The 18,775-nt window shown below is 36.1% G+C and overlaps 1 protein-coding gene across 1 annotated transcript in view; it reads left to right on the forward strand.

Moving 5' to 3' along the window:
• SGCD (sarcoglycan delta) overlaps positions 1–18,775 on the forward strand; it is a 448,917-nt gene that overhangs the window by 327,952 nt on the left and 102,190 nt on the right. The window contains exon 6 of the mRNA XM_053567126.1: positions 14,456–14,528. Within this exon, the coding sequence (XP_053423101.1) occupies positions 14,456–14,528 (73 nt within the window). The remainder of the gene's footprint in view (positions 1–14,455; positions 14,529–18,775) is intronic.

Genomic DNA, 18,775 nt, shown 5'->3' on the forward strand with positions numbered 1-18,775 from the left:
AATCTACCATCTACTGAGCACTTTGATATGGCAGACACATACAACATTTCTTTACATATAAATACTATAATGCACTTTTATATGATATGTGTAATATGTCACATGCATCCGTACATACATATGATCACTAATCTTCAGAATGGCTTGATGGGAGATGTATCTTTTTTGACAAAAAATGAAACTGAGGCTATAAGAAGTAAGTTAACTTGCCCAATATCATTTTTCTCTTTACAGTCTTCATGGAAAACTCTGAACTTGGTGCACTCTTTTTCCAGTGTATACATCTTGCAAAACTCTCAGCCTAGATGAGCCCAATTACCCACATGATGTATGGATGAGTTCTGGCAACCGAACACCTGTGCTGCTGTCCTGCCTGTGCCAGAAAGCAGACTGGTGCCTCTGTAAAAGTATGGTCTTTAACCATAACTAGGCCTTTACTATCTAGCATTGCGTATCTAGTACCCAACTATTTCACTATATTTTTCTGCTCAAAAATTGTAATGCTCGCTATTTCCATTTCTTTACCTTCCACTGATTCTTCTGCCATGATGGTCTACCTATCTCCAGCTTTTCACAGAACGACTCTTCGGATGTATCTCTATGCTGCTAAATTCAATGAACATTTAATTGCTGTCTTCACTTTCCAGCACTCTTTAACGCAGATAAACTATTCCCACCTTCTTGAAATTGGGATTTTTTTTTTTTCTCTTGGTTTCTGTGAACATCCCTTTCGTGGCCCTTTCTCTCTGTCTCTAGTTATTTCTTTTCTATTTCCTTTGATGATTCAGCCTTTCATGCCCGAAGTTGAAATGTTGGAGTACCTTAAAATTTTAACATTGGCTCTTGTTTATGTTTATATTATTCTTACCCTTCCTTACACTATATCACTCATTCTCTTGGTGTCCACGTGCATCTATATTCCCAAGACTGTTAATAATAATGCTTCCAGAGTAAAAAGTCCCAGATCCTTCCATGCTAGAGAAAGCCACCTGCTCAGTGCTCCATCAGCATCTTATGCAATTTCACAGCATTTACTGTAGTGCTTCTCAGTCCTTTTGCATTACTGTTCTTGTAAGGTTTTTTTTTTTTTTTCAGGTTTTATTTTTTACCTATTAAGTCCCCTTTCATCATATTTTACCATCACAGGTATACTGTATAACTGTTTATGTGCTACATATATGTGTATAAATGCGTAGGTATGTATCTCTAGATATATCTCTGTGCTTAATACATAAATACAGTAAGATTTCTTTTGCTCCTAAGAACCCATTTTTATCTACTTAGGAGTGACATCGGCCCCACTGAGAATACATGATTTACAATAATTGTTATTTTGTTGTTATTTTTGAAGGAAATTATTTGTGATGCAAAATCCTTTTCTATCTAGGTATTTAAAACAGAAATTCTCAGTATAAAGTTTAGAGACACATAGACTCATCAGAAATTTTTTACCTGTAAGGTTTAGGAAGTTGTTAATATTGTATTTATTTATTGAAAAAGGTTTGTTCTGAGCTGAATATGCACAACCATGGCCCAGAAAGCCAAGCCCCAAAAGCCTTGAGCAAGAGGTCTCCCCATGACGAAGATACAGTTTGGTTTTGTACATTTTAGGGAGACAAACATTACACAAAAAGTCATAAATCAATACATGGAACATGCGCATTAGTTTGGCCCCAGAAGATGGGACATCTCGAAGCAGGGACTCACAGGTTACAGGTGGGTTTAGAGATTCTTTGATTTGTAATTGGTTAAAGAAATGTACCCCCTTAATATTTTGAAATTAAAAAATTTTTTAAAGAGAAAGGAGAAATGAAACTTTATATGCTTGGAATACCTATATTAGAGAAATGTCGTTTTTTGTAAGTGGTTCCTGCAATTTCTTTTTTTATATTAACATTTAATTAAAATCATATCTGTATACATTTGTGGGGTACAATTTGATGATTTGATATACAATGCTTAAATCAAACTGATTAACATAGCCATCCTCACTTACTTATTTTTTGTTGTAAGACATTTAAAATTTACTCTTAGTTGTTTCGAAATATACCATTGCATTGTACACATTAGGTGAGAAAATAGTATCATTTTAATCAAAGGTCTACATTTCCTGGACCAATTAGTGAAATTTTTTGATTGTTATTTGCCAAATATATCTCAAGCTTATTACTGTACAGCATAAGGCAATCTTTTGTTACATTAATGAAAGAGAAAAGCTGTGGCATAGAAATGTACATGAAAAAGTACCCCAACATTATTTTTCTTGCTGTCTACTTTTTCCAACTTCTCTGTCTGAAAATGATGTGAACATTCATTAGGGAAAATTATATACCCATGTGAAATATGAAATGTGAGCCAGGCTTATCAAGAGAAATGGCAGCTCTGCACAGTGAGAAAGTTGAATATTGTTCCACAGGATACATAAGAACCAGGATAAAGAAAGCAGTATCTACTTACATTTTCATTTTTCTATATATTACAAGGTAAAATACTTCCAAGTAGTTATTTGATTTCTCATAACATCCTTTTCAAAGCAGCAAAACACTTTTCAATTCAATACAATAATTATTATTTTTAAATCAATTTAGATATCTTCTCTATCTAGCTAGAATAAATTACTTACAATAACTGTTATTTTATTGCTGTTGTTTTTGAAGGAAATTCTTTATTTGTGATTTTCTATCTAGGTATTTAAAACAGAAATTCTCAGTATAAAGTTTAGAGACACTTAGACTCATCAGAAATCAAATCTTTGTACTTAACACTGCCTCGCTGCTGTGCCATGCACATAGTAGGTACTTGTTAACTCTTCATAGACAATGAATGTTACAACACCCAAAATGACTACAGATTTTATAGACATTTTGAATTTTTCTATTAATTTGCATTCTCTGAAGAAGAAAATCTTTTTTTTCCACAAAAGCATTTACAAGTCGGCCCTACATAAATTATTTGTTGAATAAATTGATTATCTCTACCACTTAGGTTAGGAGAATCAATCCTAATTCCTAAAAAGAAAATATTTAGTACATATCCTAGAAACTGCTTGTAATAACTACAAATGTTTTGCGTTCATAGCTTATTAAATGCCACCAGCAGCCTGGGGAGATGCAATGGGATTAAATGCCCCAAGTGACATTTTCCAGTGAAAGCCACTATTGAGCAGCTATGCGTTGTCCATGCCTGGAAAGGTCTTCAGAAGCTGACAGCCATATTCAATGTGCTTCATCCTGAAACTTGTGGAAACCCCGCATCCTCACTGGTTACTCGGTGCATTTGAAATCTTTAATTAAACATAGCTCAACTCATTTCCTTAAAAAGAAGTTTTTCCTACATATTACTTTTAGCCTGATTCATGTTAGGAATTAAATACAAAAGCCCCTGTTTCTGAGGCATTTCCTCTGCTTAGTTGTCCCTCAATTTAGTCTCCTGTGACTGCCATGAACTGCTGTGGAAAAGATTGGTTTGTAGGAAAATGGGTCTCATATTCAAGAATATTTAAATACCACAATGTAAGTATGTTTCACTAGCCTGAACTTAGAGAGGCAAAACGTATTGTGTACACATTTTAGAAAATTTTAAACTTTTAAATTTTAATATTTCTAATGACATATTACTTTTCAAGTAATAAACAATAGAAGATACATGAAAATGTCCTTAGCTAAAACTCGGGAGTAACCAGAAAATTACCTTGCACAGCACAAATGTTCATTACTCAAAGAAGTGTTAGATTATACATACTTTTCTAATAAAACAGATTGCTTATAAATCCCACAGGAAATGTAATTTGAATTTTCTTTGTCATGTTGCATGTTCCTTTGTAAGAAAAATATAGATCCAGAGGATGTTCCTTTATTAAGTAAAGGCAATTTCTATTGTGATGTAAATATCACGTATCAAAAATGTTAGATATTATTTGTGGAATATAAGGTTTCCATGGGCACAGCTGGCTTGAACATCAATCCTTGGCTTTGATCATCCATTTCAGTTCTTCCCATGGGTTCTGTGATCATCCTTCAGTCTCCTTCCTGTCCAGCCCATCACCAGATCCCATTGGTTCTCCTCTTAAATGTCTCTTAAATACCCATTCACTCTTCTCTGTCCTTACTGCCAATTCTCTAGTCCCACCATATCTCCCCTGGTTTCTCCTTATTTACTCTTGACTTCCTCAAGTGTCTTTTCCACATTGCAGTGTCTCAGTCTGGACTGGTATAACAGATCCGTATGCTGGGTGCCTTAAACAATAGAAAAATTTCCCCCACAGTTCTGGAGGTTGGGAAGTCTGAGATCAGGGTGCCAGATGATTGGTTTGGGTGAGGCTTCCCCATCCTGGCTTGCAGACAGCTGTCTTCTTATTGGGTCCTCACAGAGTGGAGAGAAAAAGAGAACTCTAGTGCCTTACTCTTCTTATAAGGGCACTAACCCCGTCGTGGGGATGTACCCTCCTGCCCTAATATAAACATAATTATTTCCCTAATACTATCACATTAGAGGCTAGGGTTTCAACATAGGACTTGGCAGAGGGGCAGAGGGGCAGGGGGACAAACATGCAATCTGTAACATGCAGCCACAGTGATCTTCGAAAGATGCCCCCGTTCCATCAAGTCAGATCTCCTCCTTGACACCTTCACTGGGGCTCTAGGCTTGGCCTTCCCAGGGTCAAAGTCACTCTGCAGTCTCATCCCACAAAACTCTCCTCTTGCTGAATATGGTCTTGCCACACCAATCTTCTTCATCCTGACTTGTATTGCTCAACTCCAAAGTCTTTGTTCTTCTCTGCTGCTACATTCTCCTCTTGACTCATTCAGTCTCAGTTATTTTTCAAATATCAGCAAAAATTCACTTCTTTTTTTTAATTTTATCAATTTTATTACAATATAATTCACAAACATATTACTCACCAACTTAAGGTAAAAAGTCCAATTGTATCCACAATTGACGTACACTGATCCAACATAACACTGCATCCATAGTGTTTTTGTTTTGGGGGGGTTTTTTATTTGTTTTTATTTTTACATATACATGTGTTAATTAGGTTTCCATTTTTTTTTGCCTTCACAAAATTAAAAAGATTTAAAATATAATAACGATAACAATGTTTAAGATAAGGATTAGAAACAAAAACCTTGTAAAGAATGAACGAACATAAATACATTCAGAAAAGGAATCAGACAATTGCTACATTGAAATATTAAGCAATAATAATAATAATTCAAAGAAAGTAACATTCACATTGTCAAATAAGAGTATGTCTATTATAGAATACTTTGAGATTCAGTATGGAGTCATCAGTTAATTTCTTACTTTTTTTTAAGTATCAGAAAATAGACAACTAATATTTATAAATAAAGGTAAAAGATAATTTAAAAAAAAAGATCATGCTAAATCTTATAGACAATAGAAAAAGAAGAAATACATCAAAATCGTTCTACTTGATCTGAGTACACCCGACATTAAAGTTGGAGACGATATATTATTATAAAGGAGAAATTACAAACATATATCACTTATAAATGAGGATACAATATCCTAAACAACATATTAACATGTTGAGTTGAAAATTAATGTTTAAGTAATATACTTGGTCAAAATTAAAGCCAATTTATGTGAAGATTAGTCACCATTTTCTTCTCTTTTCTTGTTCTTTTTTTTTCTTCTTTGCCCTTCCCTCATTCCTTCCCTCCTTCACTTCTTTAGGAAACATACCTGCGAGACCAGTCTATGATTCCAAGTTTTGTATTTCTAACGACATATTACTTTTCAAGTCTTCATTACCTTTATCACTTCTACATATTTTTGTTTGTGATATTGTTTAAATACTTATTATTTAAACCAATTATGTACCCTAGTGGAGTCTCCTACATTCTGCAAGACTGTGAACTCTATGCTTTTTGCTTCATCACTAAAGCCTCCTGCTTGATAAATATACGTTAAAAAATTGAACATACAACATAACATGCTCCTCTCCTGGGCAATGGAGTTTATCCAATCAGTTATCTGGAGAATTTAAATATAGCACAGCTAGAAGAGACCTTGTAGATCAAGTAATCCACCCACCCCAGTGGATATAACAAATGGGAAAATAATATGGGAGGAAAAATTGAAAAGTCCATACAATGAGTATGCAAAATTAGACCTAAAAATCAAGTCTTTGGTTTCCTGGTTTTCAGATGTTTCAAGAAATCCAATCATCTTTCTCCTGTTTTCTTATTATTTTTAGAATTGACTTTCTCCATTTTGTAATCTAACATTACAAAATTATATAAAATAATCCTTACCAAGAAAAATACGTTATTAAGGTTGTCATTTGGGTTATACAAACCCAAGCATTGTGAATTAGAAAACTTAACAATGTTTTTGCTTCAAACACCATTCATCAGATATTTTAACTTTGCCTTTTGAGACTGTTGAACATTTTGGCACCATGGTTTAAACCTAAAGATGATTTTTAGTTTACGTTCATTAATACAAAAGCATCAATCATAATTATACCAATATTAATGATGTTCATTAGGAAAGAATTTACCAAAGCAAACTCCATTAAGTGACTTTAATTTCTTAATTAATTTTCTGAACAGTATACTTAATCATTTGGGATTTTTTTAAAGAAAATTTTTTTCAATTATTTTCTTTATGAAATCAGTTCTTCTTTATGATCAGAAGGATGTGATCATTATAAATTTTCTATATCAAATTCCACTGATTATAGCTGCCATCCTTGCGATTTTTCTCCTCAATGTTTCTCCCAAGTCCAATTTTCCAGTGTCAAATTTTGCAAAACTAAATTTTTCCTTTCAGTATTTTGTCCAATTTGTTTTTGTTACTTTTTTTAAATTTAATTTTCCCACATCAGTTTTTGGAGTTGGAAAGAGTCATAAACAATGTGTTTTGGATTTTGTTGGTTTTTTTTTGTTAGTTTCATCTACAATACATTTTTGCTGTCTGCCATTTTACTTCTTACGGGGTGGAGGTCATTTTCTGGTGATTATTTCGGCCAAGGAAATGTTCAAATTGGACAAAAGTCTGTTTGCTTTTGTTTTCTTCTTTGAACATTGAAAAAATACTTAACAATTTTCCCTTTTTTTCTATTTTCAAGTTTTTTTTATTATTATTAAATCATAGCTGTGTACATTAATGCAATCATAGGGTACGTGTACTGGTTTTATATACCATTTGAAATATTTTCATCACACTGGTTAACATAGCCTTCACCACATTTTCTTAGTTATTGTGTTCAGACATTTATACTCTACACTTAGTAAATTTAACATATAACCTTGTAAAATGCCCCATAGGTGTGGTCTCAACAATTACCCTCCATCCATCCATCATCCCCCCTCCACTCCCCTCTCTCTTCTCTTTCCCCTTCTTCTTGGGCTATAGTTGGGTTATAGCTTTCATATGAAAGCTATAAATTGGTTTCATAGTAGGGCTGAGTACATTGGATACTTTTTCTTCCATTCTTGAGATACTATGCTAAGAAGAATATGTTCCAGCTCTGTCCACGTAAACATGAAAGAGGTAAAGTCTCCATCTTTCTTTAAGGCTGTATAATATTCCATGGTATACATGTACCACAATTTGCTAGTCCATTCGTGGGTCAATGGGCACGTGAGCTTCTTCCATGACTTCACAATTATGAATTGGACTGCAATAAACATTCTTGTACAAATATCTTTGTTGTAATGTTTTTTGGTGGTTTTTTTTTTTTTTTTTTTTTTTTTTGGTCTTCTAGATATATACCTAGTAGAGGAATTGAAGGATCAAATGCCAGGTCTATTTTTAGATCTCTAAGTGATCTCCAAACACTAAAAGAAACTTATTAGTTTGCATTCCCACCAGCAGTGTAGAGGTGTTCCCTTTTCTCCACATCCACGCCAACATCTCTGGTTTTAGGATTTTGTGATGTGGGCTAATCTTACTGGGGTTAGATGATATCTCAAAGTGGTTTTGATTTGCATTTCTCTGATGATTAAGGATGATGAGCATTTTTTCATATGTCTGTAGGCCATGCTCCTGTCTTCTTCAAAGTCCCTTGCCCACCCTGAGGTGGGATCACTGGTTTTTTTCTTGCTTATACATTTGAGTTCTCTGTGTATTCTGGTTATTAAACCTTTGTTGGAAACATAACCTGCAAGTATCTTCTCCCATTCTGAGGGCTGTCTGCTTGCTTTACTGACTGTGTTTTTGGCTGTGCAGAAGCTTTTAAGTTTGATCAGATCCCAGTAACGTAATTTTGGTTTTGCTTCAATTGCCCAGGGGGTCTTCCTCATAAAATATTTGCCCAGGCTGATTTCTTCAAGTGTTTTCTCTGCACTTTCTTCTAATATTTTTATAGTTTCATGTCTTAAGTTTAAATCTTTAATCCAGTGAGAATCTATCTTAGTTTATGGTGAAAGGTTAGGGTCCAGTTTCAGTCTTCTACAGGTTACCAGCCAGTTCACCCAGCACCATTTGTTAAATAGGGAATCCTTTCCCCACTGAATGTTTTTAATTGCCTTATCAAAGATCAAATAACGGTAAATAGCTGGATTCATCTCTGATATTTTAGGGTGGTTTTCCAGATTGGGAAAGGAGGTAGCTAAAGATAGTCATCTGCTTAGCTTAGATTGTAACCTCTCGACATTTTAGTATTGGGGAGAACACTTTAGCCCTGACATTTATCTCATCCTTCATTTAATAATTGGGGATTTGAAGGCCACAGAGCTTATTTGATTTGCCTACATCACAGAGGTAGGATTAGAATTCAGGTCTGTTGACATCTAGGATGCTTTGAGGTGAAGGCATGACCAAACTGAGCTCTGGACTTGAGTATCCTTTCTAGCGAGATGTTGGCCTTTTGTTACTGTGGCAATGGAGTGCATTTGGGATTTTTTTTTTTTTTTTTTTTTTTTTTTTGTAGAGTGCCATGGTATCACACCTCACAGCCACCTCCAGCTCTTAGGCTTAGGCAATTCTCTTGCCTCAGCCTCCCGAGGAGCTGGGACTACAAGAGCCCACCACAACCCAGGCTATTTTTTTTTTTACAGTTTGGCTGGGGCCGTGTTCAAACCTGCCACTCTCGGTATATGGGGCTGGCACCCTACTCACTGAGCCACAGGCATGCCCGAGATCTTTTTTTTTTTTTTTTTTGACAAGTTTACCCTCTACCTATACTAGTAGAAGAAAAAAAAAAAAAGCCATAGAGCTGATCTTTATGATGATTCAAAACATTTTAGATAGATCCTGTCACATGCTTTATAAGTTCCTGATTGATTGTGTAGAATTAAGTTATTGGGCAGAGAACCAGCTAATGGAAACACATTGATGAAATCATTTTTGAGAGACATTAAATGGAACTTAAAATAAAGCTGAAATGGCTTTATGGATTTTTCACTCAAACTGTTTATGAACATTTATTGCTAGTAAATTATATTGTGTCAAAAGAGGGATTCAGTAGGTATGGTTTTAATAGAAGCCTTTTTGGAATAATAAAATTGATAATAATTTATTATCCAAGAATGGATACAGGATGGGATCGGGAATTCGATTTGATGGATGGTTGTCCACTCTGTCGCTTCTGGGAAAGTGAAAAATGGTGTGAAGTCAGAACCCTGATAGGACTTCGAAAGAAGTGGTCCTTTTGAGGAGTATTAACATTTCATCTCATTGTGTGCGTATATGTGAATTATTTTTAGAAGGGTAATTGGGGGTTCAGGGGACATTACTTGAGGATAGAAACATTAGCATTTTTTCATATCTGAGATTAAGAAGAGCAAGTAGGGAGTGACTTAATCTGAGGAAAACAATCTAGAGTAGTGATCAAAGCCAGCAGCCCCAGAGCTGAAAGATTAGAGTTCAGATCCCAGTGTGTCCACTAGTCCCCCATTTAGCTGTGTGACCACAGGAAAATGTCCTGCCTTCTCTGAGCCTTACAGATACTACATCCCAACCACCAGAATAGGGTTATCTTGGTCATCAAAGGAAAAACTGGAAAATTAAACTAGAATATTACAATTTCTACTTCATAGTAAATGCTTTCAAAATGTTATTTTCTGAAGACACAGATGTTCTGGGTAAGAAAAGGGAAGAACAAAAGTTGTAAACATTTTATTAATATTGATTGCTGTGGGCCAGAAATTTCATTCAATCTCCCAAGATCCCTGGCAAATAAAGGTACTACTAATATCTTTTCTTTTCAGAGAAGGAAACTGAGCCTCGGAGAGGTTGAGCTTCATGTCCAAAGTCACTCAGCAATTTGGTCTCTTCCCCTAGGAAGTTCCATGAACAAGTCTGACTTCCAACATGTGGAACTTATGAGTCCCCTTGGCAAAGTCCAGCAAAACAAAATCAAAGGGTATTTGGTTGGATGGTAGAAGCTGAGGAAGCAAGAATGTCTTTCATGTCTATCCTACATCCAAAGCCTATCAATCCCCCATCTCCTCTACCTACCAGAGCCACCTTCTCTAGTTTTTGCTGGCTTGCCATTCATTGGGTACCATTTTGGCCTGGAATTGAGAAAACAAGGCACTGGGGCCCTGTGGATAAAGTGGGCTGTAGGGTTAAGAACCTGGATGCATATCTCACCCCAGCATTCACTGGCCATGTGACCCACATATTTTTAGCCTTGATCTTCTCATCTGTAGAGAAGCAGATTCCTTGGACTGGGGAGGAGACTACAAGGCTTTTAATCTCATTTTACTTTAAAATAATGTTTTTAAATAGCCCAAATAATATTCCTTTATTAGCATAGCTATTTTGTTATTTTAGAGGTGGAATTAAGACGTGTTGGATTGTGATTTTCAACATTCATTAAAAATGTGACACACTGCATGAGGAGTTTTATAACATAATTTAGTGCTCCCATAAAAGCAGCCATACCAATTGGAAATGAGCGCAGTGGAAGCCTTAGGAACCCAAAGTCAGTCTGGCTTTATTGCACATATGACCTTGCCCCTGACCACACAGAACTTAAAATCTAGTCCAGAAAGGATGAATATATGCAAGGTAAATAAAAATTCCTAATAGTGTGTGCATAGTGCCAAAGGAGTGTTGTGGTCATTTCAAAACTTTTGTTGAGTGCCTACTCTGTGCCAGGCACTGTGCTGGACAAGGAGAATTCAATAGAGAACAAGACACACCCCTAGCAAAGAAGACAGCACATGTAATTACAGACCAGAGAAAGCTGGGGATCTGAGCTCAGGTGTTCCAAGGAGACCATGTTCTTTCCACAAACCTGTAGTGAGCACCCGTAATCTGCTAGTTAACTTTATCATGACTTTCTTATTCCCTCCTTGGAGTAGAAGGGTGGCAGACACCGAGAGCCACTAGTTTCAAGAGATAGTAAGTCCTTACTTAACACCATCAATAGGTTTTTGGACACTGCAATTTTAAGCCAAATGAAATAATAATAAAAATATCTTCCCATAAATTGATATAAACAAGAATTAAATTTCTAAGGCATTTTTCTAGTCAGAAAAACATGACCAAACCTCTGAAGAAAGGGCAAAATATTTCTAATAGTACACATTGAAATAAATTTGAGCTATACAAATAAATTTGAGCTATACAATACATACATACATTGAAGGAAGATTAGTAATTACAGTCAAGATAATTGTTTGTGACTTGGTGAATGACAGCAGTCATTGTGGTGGTGGGTTCACTTAGGGAATCAGAATTTGTAAATCAAAAATTTTAGAGAGCATCTCCTACCATGTGGTTCAAAAACAGTCACAAACTTGACAGGCTCACTCAGCACTTTTGGACCACATCATTTATTGTCATGCATCTTATGATTATTGTGTACTTAACAAATTTTTACTTTACAATCATTGGTATTAATCCCTTCATTCATTATCCGACCTGCTTATTTCAGTTCAGGTTCAGGCCTGGGAGCCTGTCCTGATAGCCCAGGGTACAAGGTGGGACACTCCCCAGGCCAGGATGCCGTCCTGTGTACACTCACACACACACCCAGGCTCACTCACATTGAAGAGAACTCTATCTGAGGGACTTCTCCAGTTCCTTCTTAAACCTCGTTCAGCCTGACTTAAGAAATCAAGCAATAGGTGAGTGTTCATCATTGTTCTTTCTGACAAATAAAGAAACAGGCTTAGCCCAAAGTTTAGACGGGATAAAGAAACTGAACCAGGCATTTTACATGAGAAAATGTCATTCCTCATTTTTGGATAATTGGTATGAATAAATATTCATGTGAATCCTACTATGTGCACTTACTTTGCATACAGAAGCTATAGAATAGATATATTCTTGGGCTTTGAAGGCCTTGTAAAATTACAGTAGGAGTTGGCTTGACAAATGAGTGGAACATTTAGCATCACAGCATCAAAATAACAGTTCAAATATTAAAATTGCCCACGGACTGTACTAATTGTTATGTGGATTAAATCAGACAATTAAGGCTGACTTGAATAGGGATATTTCTATTATAGTTTTCACAGAATTCTTGACAAAGGGAGATACAAGCTGGAACTAAAGAGTCTGTATAGTGTAAATAAACAAAAATAACTGCCCTTGTTTTATTGAGATATATATACACACGTACATACACACACAAATATAGTTATGCATCACATAGCTATGTTTCTCTCCATCACAAGCCTTATATATGATGGTGGTCCCATAGGAAGCTAAAAAATTTCAAACATTGTAGCCATCGTAATTTTGTAGCACAAATTATGGCAAAAATTTAAGGCATTACCTTTTCTATGTTTAGATACACAAATTCTTAACAATTATGTTATAGGTACGGGCTGGAGATGGTACCAAGAGGTAGTTAAGGGCGTGTACTTGCGTATCAGACAACCTGGGACTGCATCCCAATGTGTTACATTCACTGTCCTGTGACCTTTCTGGGGCCATTTCATCCTGAGCAGGTTCATAGTTCCTGCAGCCTATACAGCCCTCAAAGGATCACAAAAATGTTGGAGATGTGCATACTCTGCAAATCCAAACATTATACATGTTTACTAAAAGGTACATTATAGTCTATAATCCAATCCATTCTTATTCAGCCAACCAGAATATAATAAAGTTTAAATCTCAAGAACATGATAAATTATGCATAACAAAATATGAACATTTTTATGAAATGTACATCAAAATAATTGTAAAATTTTTATGTGTGTATTTGTAAAATGATATGGAGTCTGGAAAGAAAAAGCATCTGTGAGCTGAGAAAGATTTCAGTGGCCCCACAAGTAATGTCTGTATGTCAGTTTTATAGGGTTGTTTTAGAGAAAAAAAAAAAAAATGAGTTAGTACATGTGAAATATTTATGAGGATTTCCAGCATAGTAGCCACTATAAATGTTTCTTTATATTAATATTGTCATTATTATTAAGACTTTCTTTCAATAACCAAATACATGTTAAATAGATGCATTATTTCTGATTTTACCTATAATAGTCTATTACTTCATAAGATTAAATATTTCTATATTGCTACAAAAGTAAAGAAACCAAACCATTTTCCTAGATACATTGTTAGGCCATGGTATTATGCCAAAATATCTCAAAATAATTGTAAAATTTTTTTTACAGTTATTTTATAATCCTCGATCTAGATAATAGAGGATTTCTAGACATTATATTCATGTGACAATGCAAGAGAATTCTAGAAATACCCATGAAAGCAAGGAATTATTCTCCCCCCCATAGCATTGAATAAATGTATCAAATGTGACAAAAGAAAGACCTTCACTTCAAAGGATATGCCTTAGCTAAGTTTAATTGATAAACACAATTGGCTGTGATAAAGTGAGGCTTAAATGATTTGAAAACACTTTGGAAGCAGACAAATCAGATAATCACTGTCTTTATGGCTGGAAAGTTTCAGCTGGTGTTGACAAGTTGTAAAGATAAAAGCTTAGTGTACAGTTCAGAGCTAAATGCCTAGGCTGGGTTCAGGATCAATGTCAATAAAAGTGTAAAAGCACCAAATTTGAAATGATTTCTCATAGTGTTCTGTTGTGCTGAACTTTTCAGGATAATAGCACAGGACTTCACTTACTGGAAAACTTTTGCTTGTCATTAGGCCAATACTTTTCTCTGTTCTCTACCCCACTGCTTAGAAGTCTTAGGTGTTGTGTGTTGTACCCTGCATTGCAGCTGCTGGTTTGCAAACGTTTCCATTGGCTGACTGTTAATGACTTATGAGAGACATAAGTCATTATGAGAGACTCAGGTATTTTTTTCTTTCTGAAGCCAAGATGGAATTTGCCTCATGGCTTTACTCTGATCTCAGCAAGCACAATTTCAAAAGAAGTTTTCTCGTTTTTCCAAAGGCTGTTTGCATGAGTTGATTCCCTGTCGTGGAGCCTCAACGCTAGTGGGGAAATGTGTGGGTATTGGGTATAAAGGATTCGCTGCATTTAGCTCCAATCAGTGTACTGTTGTGCCTGTAGGTGACACCTCCAACATCTCCAACCTCTGCTTTTCTCTTTTGTTTACAGGAGCGGAGGGCACAGTGTTCCCTAAATCTATAGAAACACCTAATGTCAGGGCAGACCCCTTCAAGGAACTAAGGTAATCGTCTGACTTTGGTTTGCATTGATTAGTGGCTCTTGCCTTTTTCTGTGCAAGGGGCCAGTGATTCACTTTGAATAAGTACTAGCGTCACAACATGAATACATACATACATGAAAAGCAAGGTACTAAAATCAGAAATAACACCTTCCAGTTTGGAGAGGACTGGAAGATAAGTTGCAACCACAAGAAAATTTTTTCTAAGAACTTTAGAAAATTTAGAGTCTGCAATAAGAGGTTGTTGCCAGCTTTATAACTAGGAGGTTTGGATTCATTCATGGACGATGTTGGTTTCCTGCTGTAGTTTGGGTAACAAAAACCTATCCAGTTACAGAACTAGTTAGTAAATTGTGCTGATGATCTCAAAGAAAGGGATACCTAAAAGAGGCTAAAGACTAAACCCGCTGCAGATGTTTTCTATATAACAAGCCCTTCTTAACTTGGGGCTTTGTAACTAGGAGGTTTGGATTCATTCATGGACAATGTTGGTTTCCTGCTGTAGTTTGGGTAACAAAAACCTATCCAGTTATAAAACTAGTTAGTAATTTTTGCTGATGAACTCAAAGAAAGGGATACCTAAAAGAGGCTAAGACTAAACCCACTGCAGATGTTTTCTATATAACAAGCCCTTCTAACTTGGGGCAGTGGTGCTAGAAGTTCCTTCTGTGAATATTCCACATACTGGTTTCAATCTTAAAATACCTTAAGTGTGCTGTTTTAGCAGAGGATGTCTCTGAGATTCTGTGTACTCACTGGCAACTAGGGAAAACAGAAAGAAGAACAGATAGATAAATAGATAGGCAGACAGACAAGCAGTCATAGAGACATGGTGTAAAAACCAGTCCAGCCACCAAACAGCCATCACCCAGCCTACAAAATGGAAAACATAAAAAAGTCATGTCAATATACACATAACTGCTATTTCTATTGTATTGATATAATTATAACTGCAAAGAATTCAGTGCATACTGGCTTTCTTCACTTCTGGTAGTTTTTCTAACTAAAACCAATCATAAATCACAAATGACCCTTAAATGGCATTGAATAACTATTTCATAATAGATACCAAAATGGTCAAATATGGTCTGAGCTGGGTGGCTCACATCCTTAAACCTAGAACTCTGGGAGGAGGATTTCTTGAGCTCAAGGCAAGCCTGAGCAAGAGCAAGACCCCATCTCTACTTAAAATCTAGAAAAATTAACTGAGCATTGTGATGGATGCCTGTAGTCCCAGCTACTTAGGAGGCTAAGGCAGGAGGATCACTTGAACCCAGGAGTTTGAGGTTGCTGTGAGCTAGGTTGACACCATGGCACTGTAGTTTGTGCAAAAAAAAAAAAAAAAATAGGCAAATGTATTTGCATCATACACATTATCTCCATTTTTTCACAATGCCATCTCAAGATCTATGCTTTGCCAAAACAGCAGGAGCTATGTTGAAGTTTCTATTTCATATATCAGACACATTTTTAGTAAGTAGAAAATGTATCACCTCATTACAAAAACCATAGTGTTTTTTACAAGCCTGTAAGTCTATGTGAATATAGCAAAATAAATTAAACCAAAAGAAGAGGATAATTGGTGGGGAATGAGAACCTTCCTTAGCAAAATCCACATATAGTGGGCTGTATTTTTAAGGTTATACACTATAGCACAAGCTTGTGCCATTTTTAGAGATGAGGTCTCACTCTGGCTCAGGCTGGTCTCAAACCGGTGAGCTCAGGCAAGCCACAAACCTTGGCTTCCCAGAATGTTAGGATTACAGGCATCAGCCACTGCACCCAGCCTTAAAATAAATTTTCCATAGTTAAAAAACAAACCCAGCCTACCCCAAACAAATGAAAAGATAGCTCTCCATGCATTAGGTCATGTTAGAGATCCATTCTGTAAAGAACGTAGACCAGAGTATCTGCTCATACGGTGCTATCGCCATAATGAGAGTGTCAGTGCACAACCTACAGGAAACCTTGAAACTTACTTAAAAAATTAAACCTCCAAAATTTGCAAGTAAATCTCCTAAATCTAGTGCAACAAAATAAACATTTTGGCAGTTGTTTCGTTTCTTTTGCTTATTTTAAAGTTATAAGTATATTCTACAGAAATTAGAAATAAAATATTCTTATAGGAAGCATAAAAATATATTCTAATGTCACTCTAAAACTCTTGTTTGCCCCTGTTGTTAAAATCATGGCAGCCTGGACTGAGTCAGGAACTTAGAATTTATAGATTAGCCTCTTTCTCCTTTTGAATTTTTTTTTTCTTTTCTTTTCTTTTGAGATAGAGTCTCACTTTGTCACCCTCAGTAGAGTGCTATGGTATCACAGCTCACAGAACCTCAAACTCTTGGGCTTAAACGATTCTCTTGCTTCAGCCTCCCATAGCTGGGACTACAGGCACCTGCCATAATGCTCACCTATTTTTGTTGTTGTTGTTGTTGTCGTTGTCATTATTGTTTAGCTGGCCCAGGCCAGATTCGAACCTGCCAGCCCTGGTGTATGTGGCCGGTGCCCTAGCCACTGAGCTCCAGGCCCCAAGCCTGAAACTTTTTTAATGGTAGTTTGTAAGAGAGTCTCTCACCAATTGAAAAGATAACCAGTTGTGGTTGATATATTAGCCCAGAGCAGAATGTCTGTAAATGTTTCACATTTGTTATTTAATGCTGCCACATTTTACTTTATATTATGGATTGTTATTGACCTTGGATAGTGACTAAATAATTAATGAACTTGGTGTTTAACTTTCTGGCCTCTGATGCTATGTCGGCATTGGATCAGTTTTACTTGGCCACGTTCACAATGGTGTGTCTTCTAAGCCTAAAAAAGTATGGTAAGTAATTTAAGTGAGGTCCCTGGCCTTGTTCAGCAGGTGGAGATGAGTGAGCTCTTCAGGTGAAGTGAAGGTGGCCCACTCCTCAGTGGAGGCACAATGGAGGAAAAGAGCACCTATGTGTGCTGGGATCAGACACCTACTGCAAACCCCCTCTAGGGGCCAAGGGAAGCTTCCCTTCCCTTTCTGGAGGGTCACTGAACATCAGCTGACAACAGGCAGGTTAATATGAGAAAAGGCATACACATTTTATGCTAACCTACATAGCACAAGAATGACAACCCATGACCCCGTGAGGTAGAGATGCTTATATGCTGTTTTTTCATAGGAGAGAGGAAATGGGGGAAAGGTAGCAATTTGGGGAATAGTCAGTGATTTTTAGGGAAAAATGAATGCATCTGGAGAATATACAATGGCCTGGGACAAAGTCTGTTGGGCCTACAAAGGAGACAATGATTTGTGACAAAAGTCTGTCTAGGTGTGTTGACAGATTTCAATTTTTCTTTCTGTGATATGAGTTCTATTAATAGAAAACTCAAAGAAGAGACCAGAGTTAATTGTTCTCTTCCTTGTGGAGTCCAGACGTCAGGCAGCTAAGGGAACTTCAGAGAAAAGCTTCTGTCTGCTGGCCTCCCCGGGCCCTTAGTTTAAAAGCATCCGCCTACCGGGGTGCCATCTTTTGAGGGTATTGGTTTCTGAGCCCCAACATCACTATACAGCCTCGTGCTAATTATGAAGGATCTCTATCTGTAAAAAGCCAAGTCATTTCTAGCTTAGCTGATCACTTTATATTAACATTTTATTTTAAAAATTTTTTAAATTTAAAGAAAAGTTGCAAATTTATACAGACTACTCCCATATATACTTTACTCACTTTTCTCCAAAGTTAACACAGACAGCAGGTGCCTGTCTGTGGTACAGTTATCACAACTAACAAATTAACATTGTAATCCTCTAATATTGTACTTTATCTGGGATTTATTTAAAGGAATAAAGTGGGAAGGGAGGGGGGAATTTTGATGGAGGGTAAATGACAGGACCACACCCATGGAGCATATTGCAAGGGTACAAGTCAAATCTGTCATGTGTAGAACATAAATGTCTTAACACAATAATCAATGAGGTGAAAGCTATGTTGATTGGTTTGATGTCAGCGCGTTAGATTGTATTTAAAAATCAACATATTACATTAATATGCATATGCATTAATGTATTCATGATCTATGTGTTATATGACTTAATAAAAAAAATAAAGGAATAAAGTCACCCAAATGTCTTTTATATTAACAAATATATAAAAAGGAGGTTAGCAAACAAAGCTGTTTGTTGAGCTGTGAATGAACAGATTTTTAAAATTCTCAGTGCAATTAAGTTGGAATATCTTTAATAAGATTTTTTGTTTTTTTCTTTAATGTTCCATACC

The sequence above is a fragment of the Nycticebus coucang genome, chromosome 17 (assembly GCF_027406575.1).
Source record: "Nycticebus coucang isolate mNycCou1 chromosome 17, mNycCou1.pri, whole genome shotgun sequence".
NCBI lineage: Eukaryota > Metazoa > Chordata > Mammalia > Primates > Lorisidae > Nycticebus > Nycticebus coucang.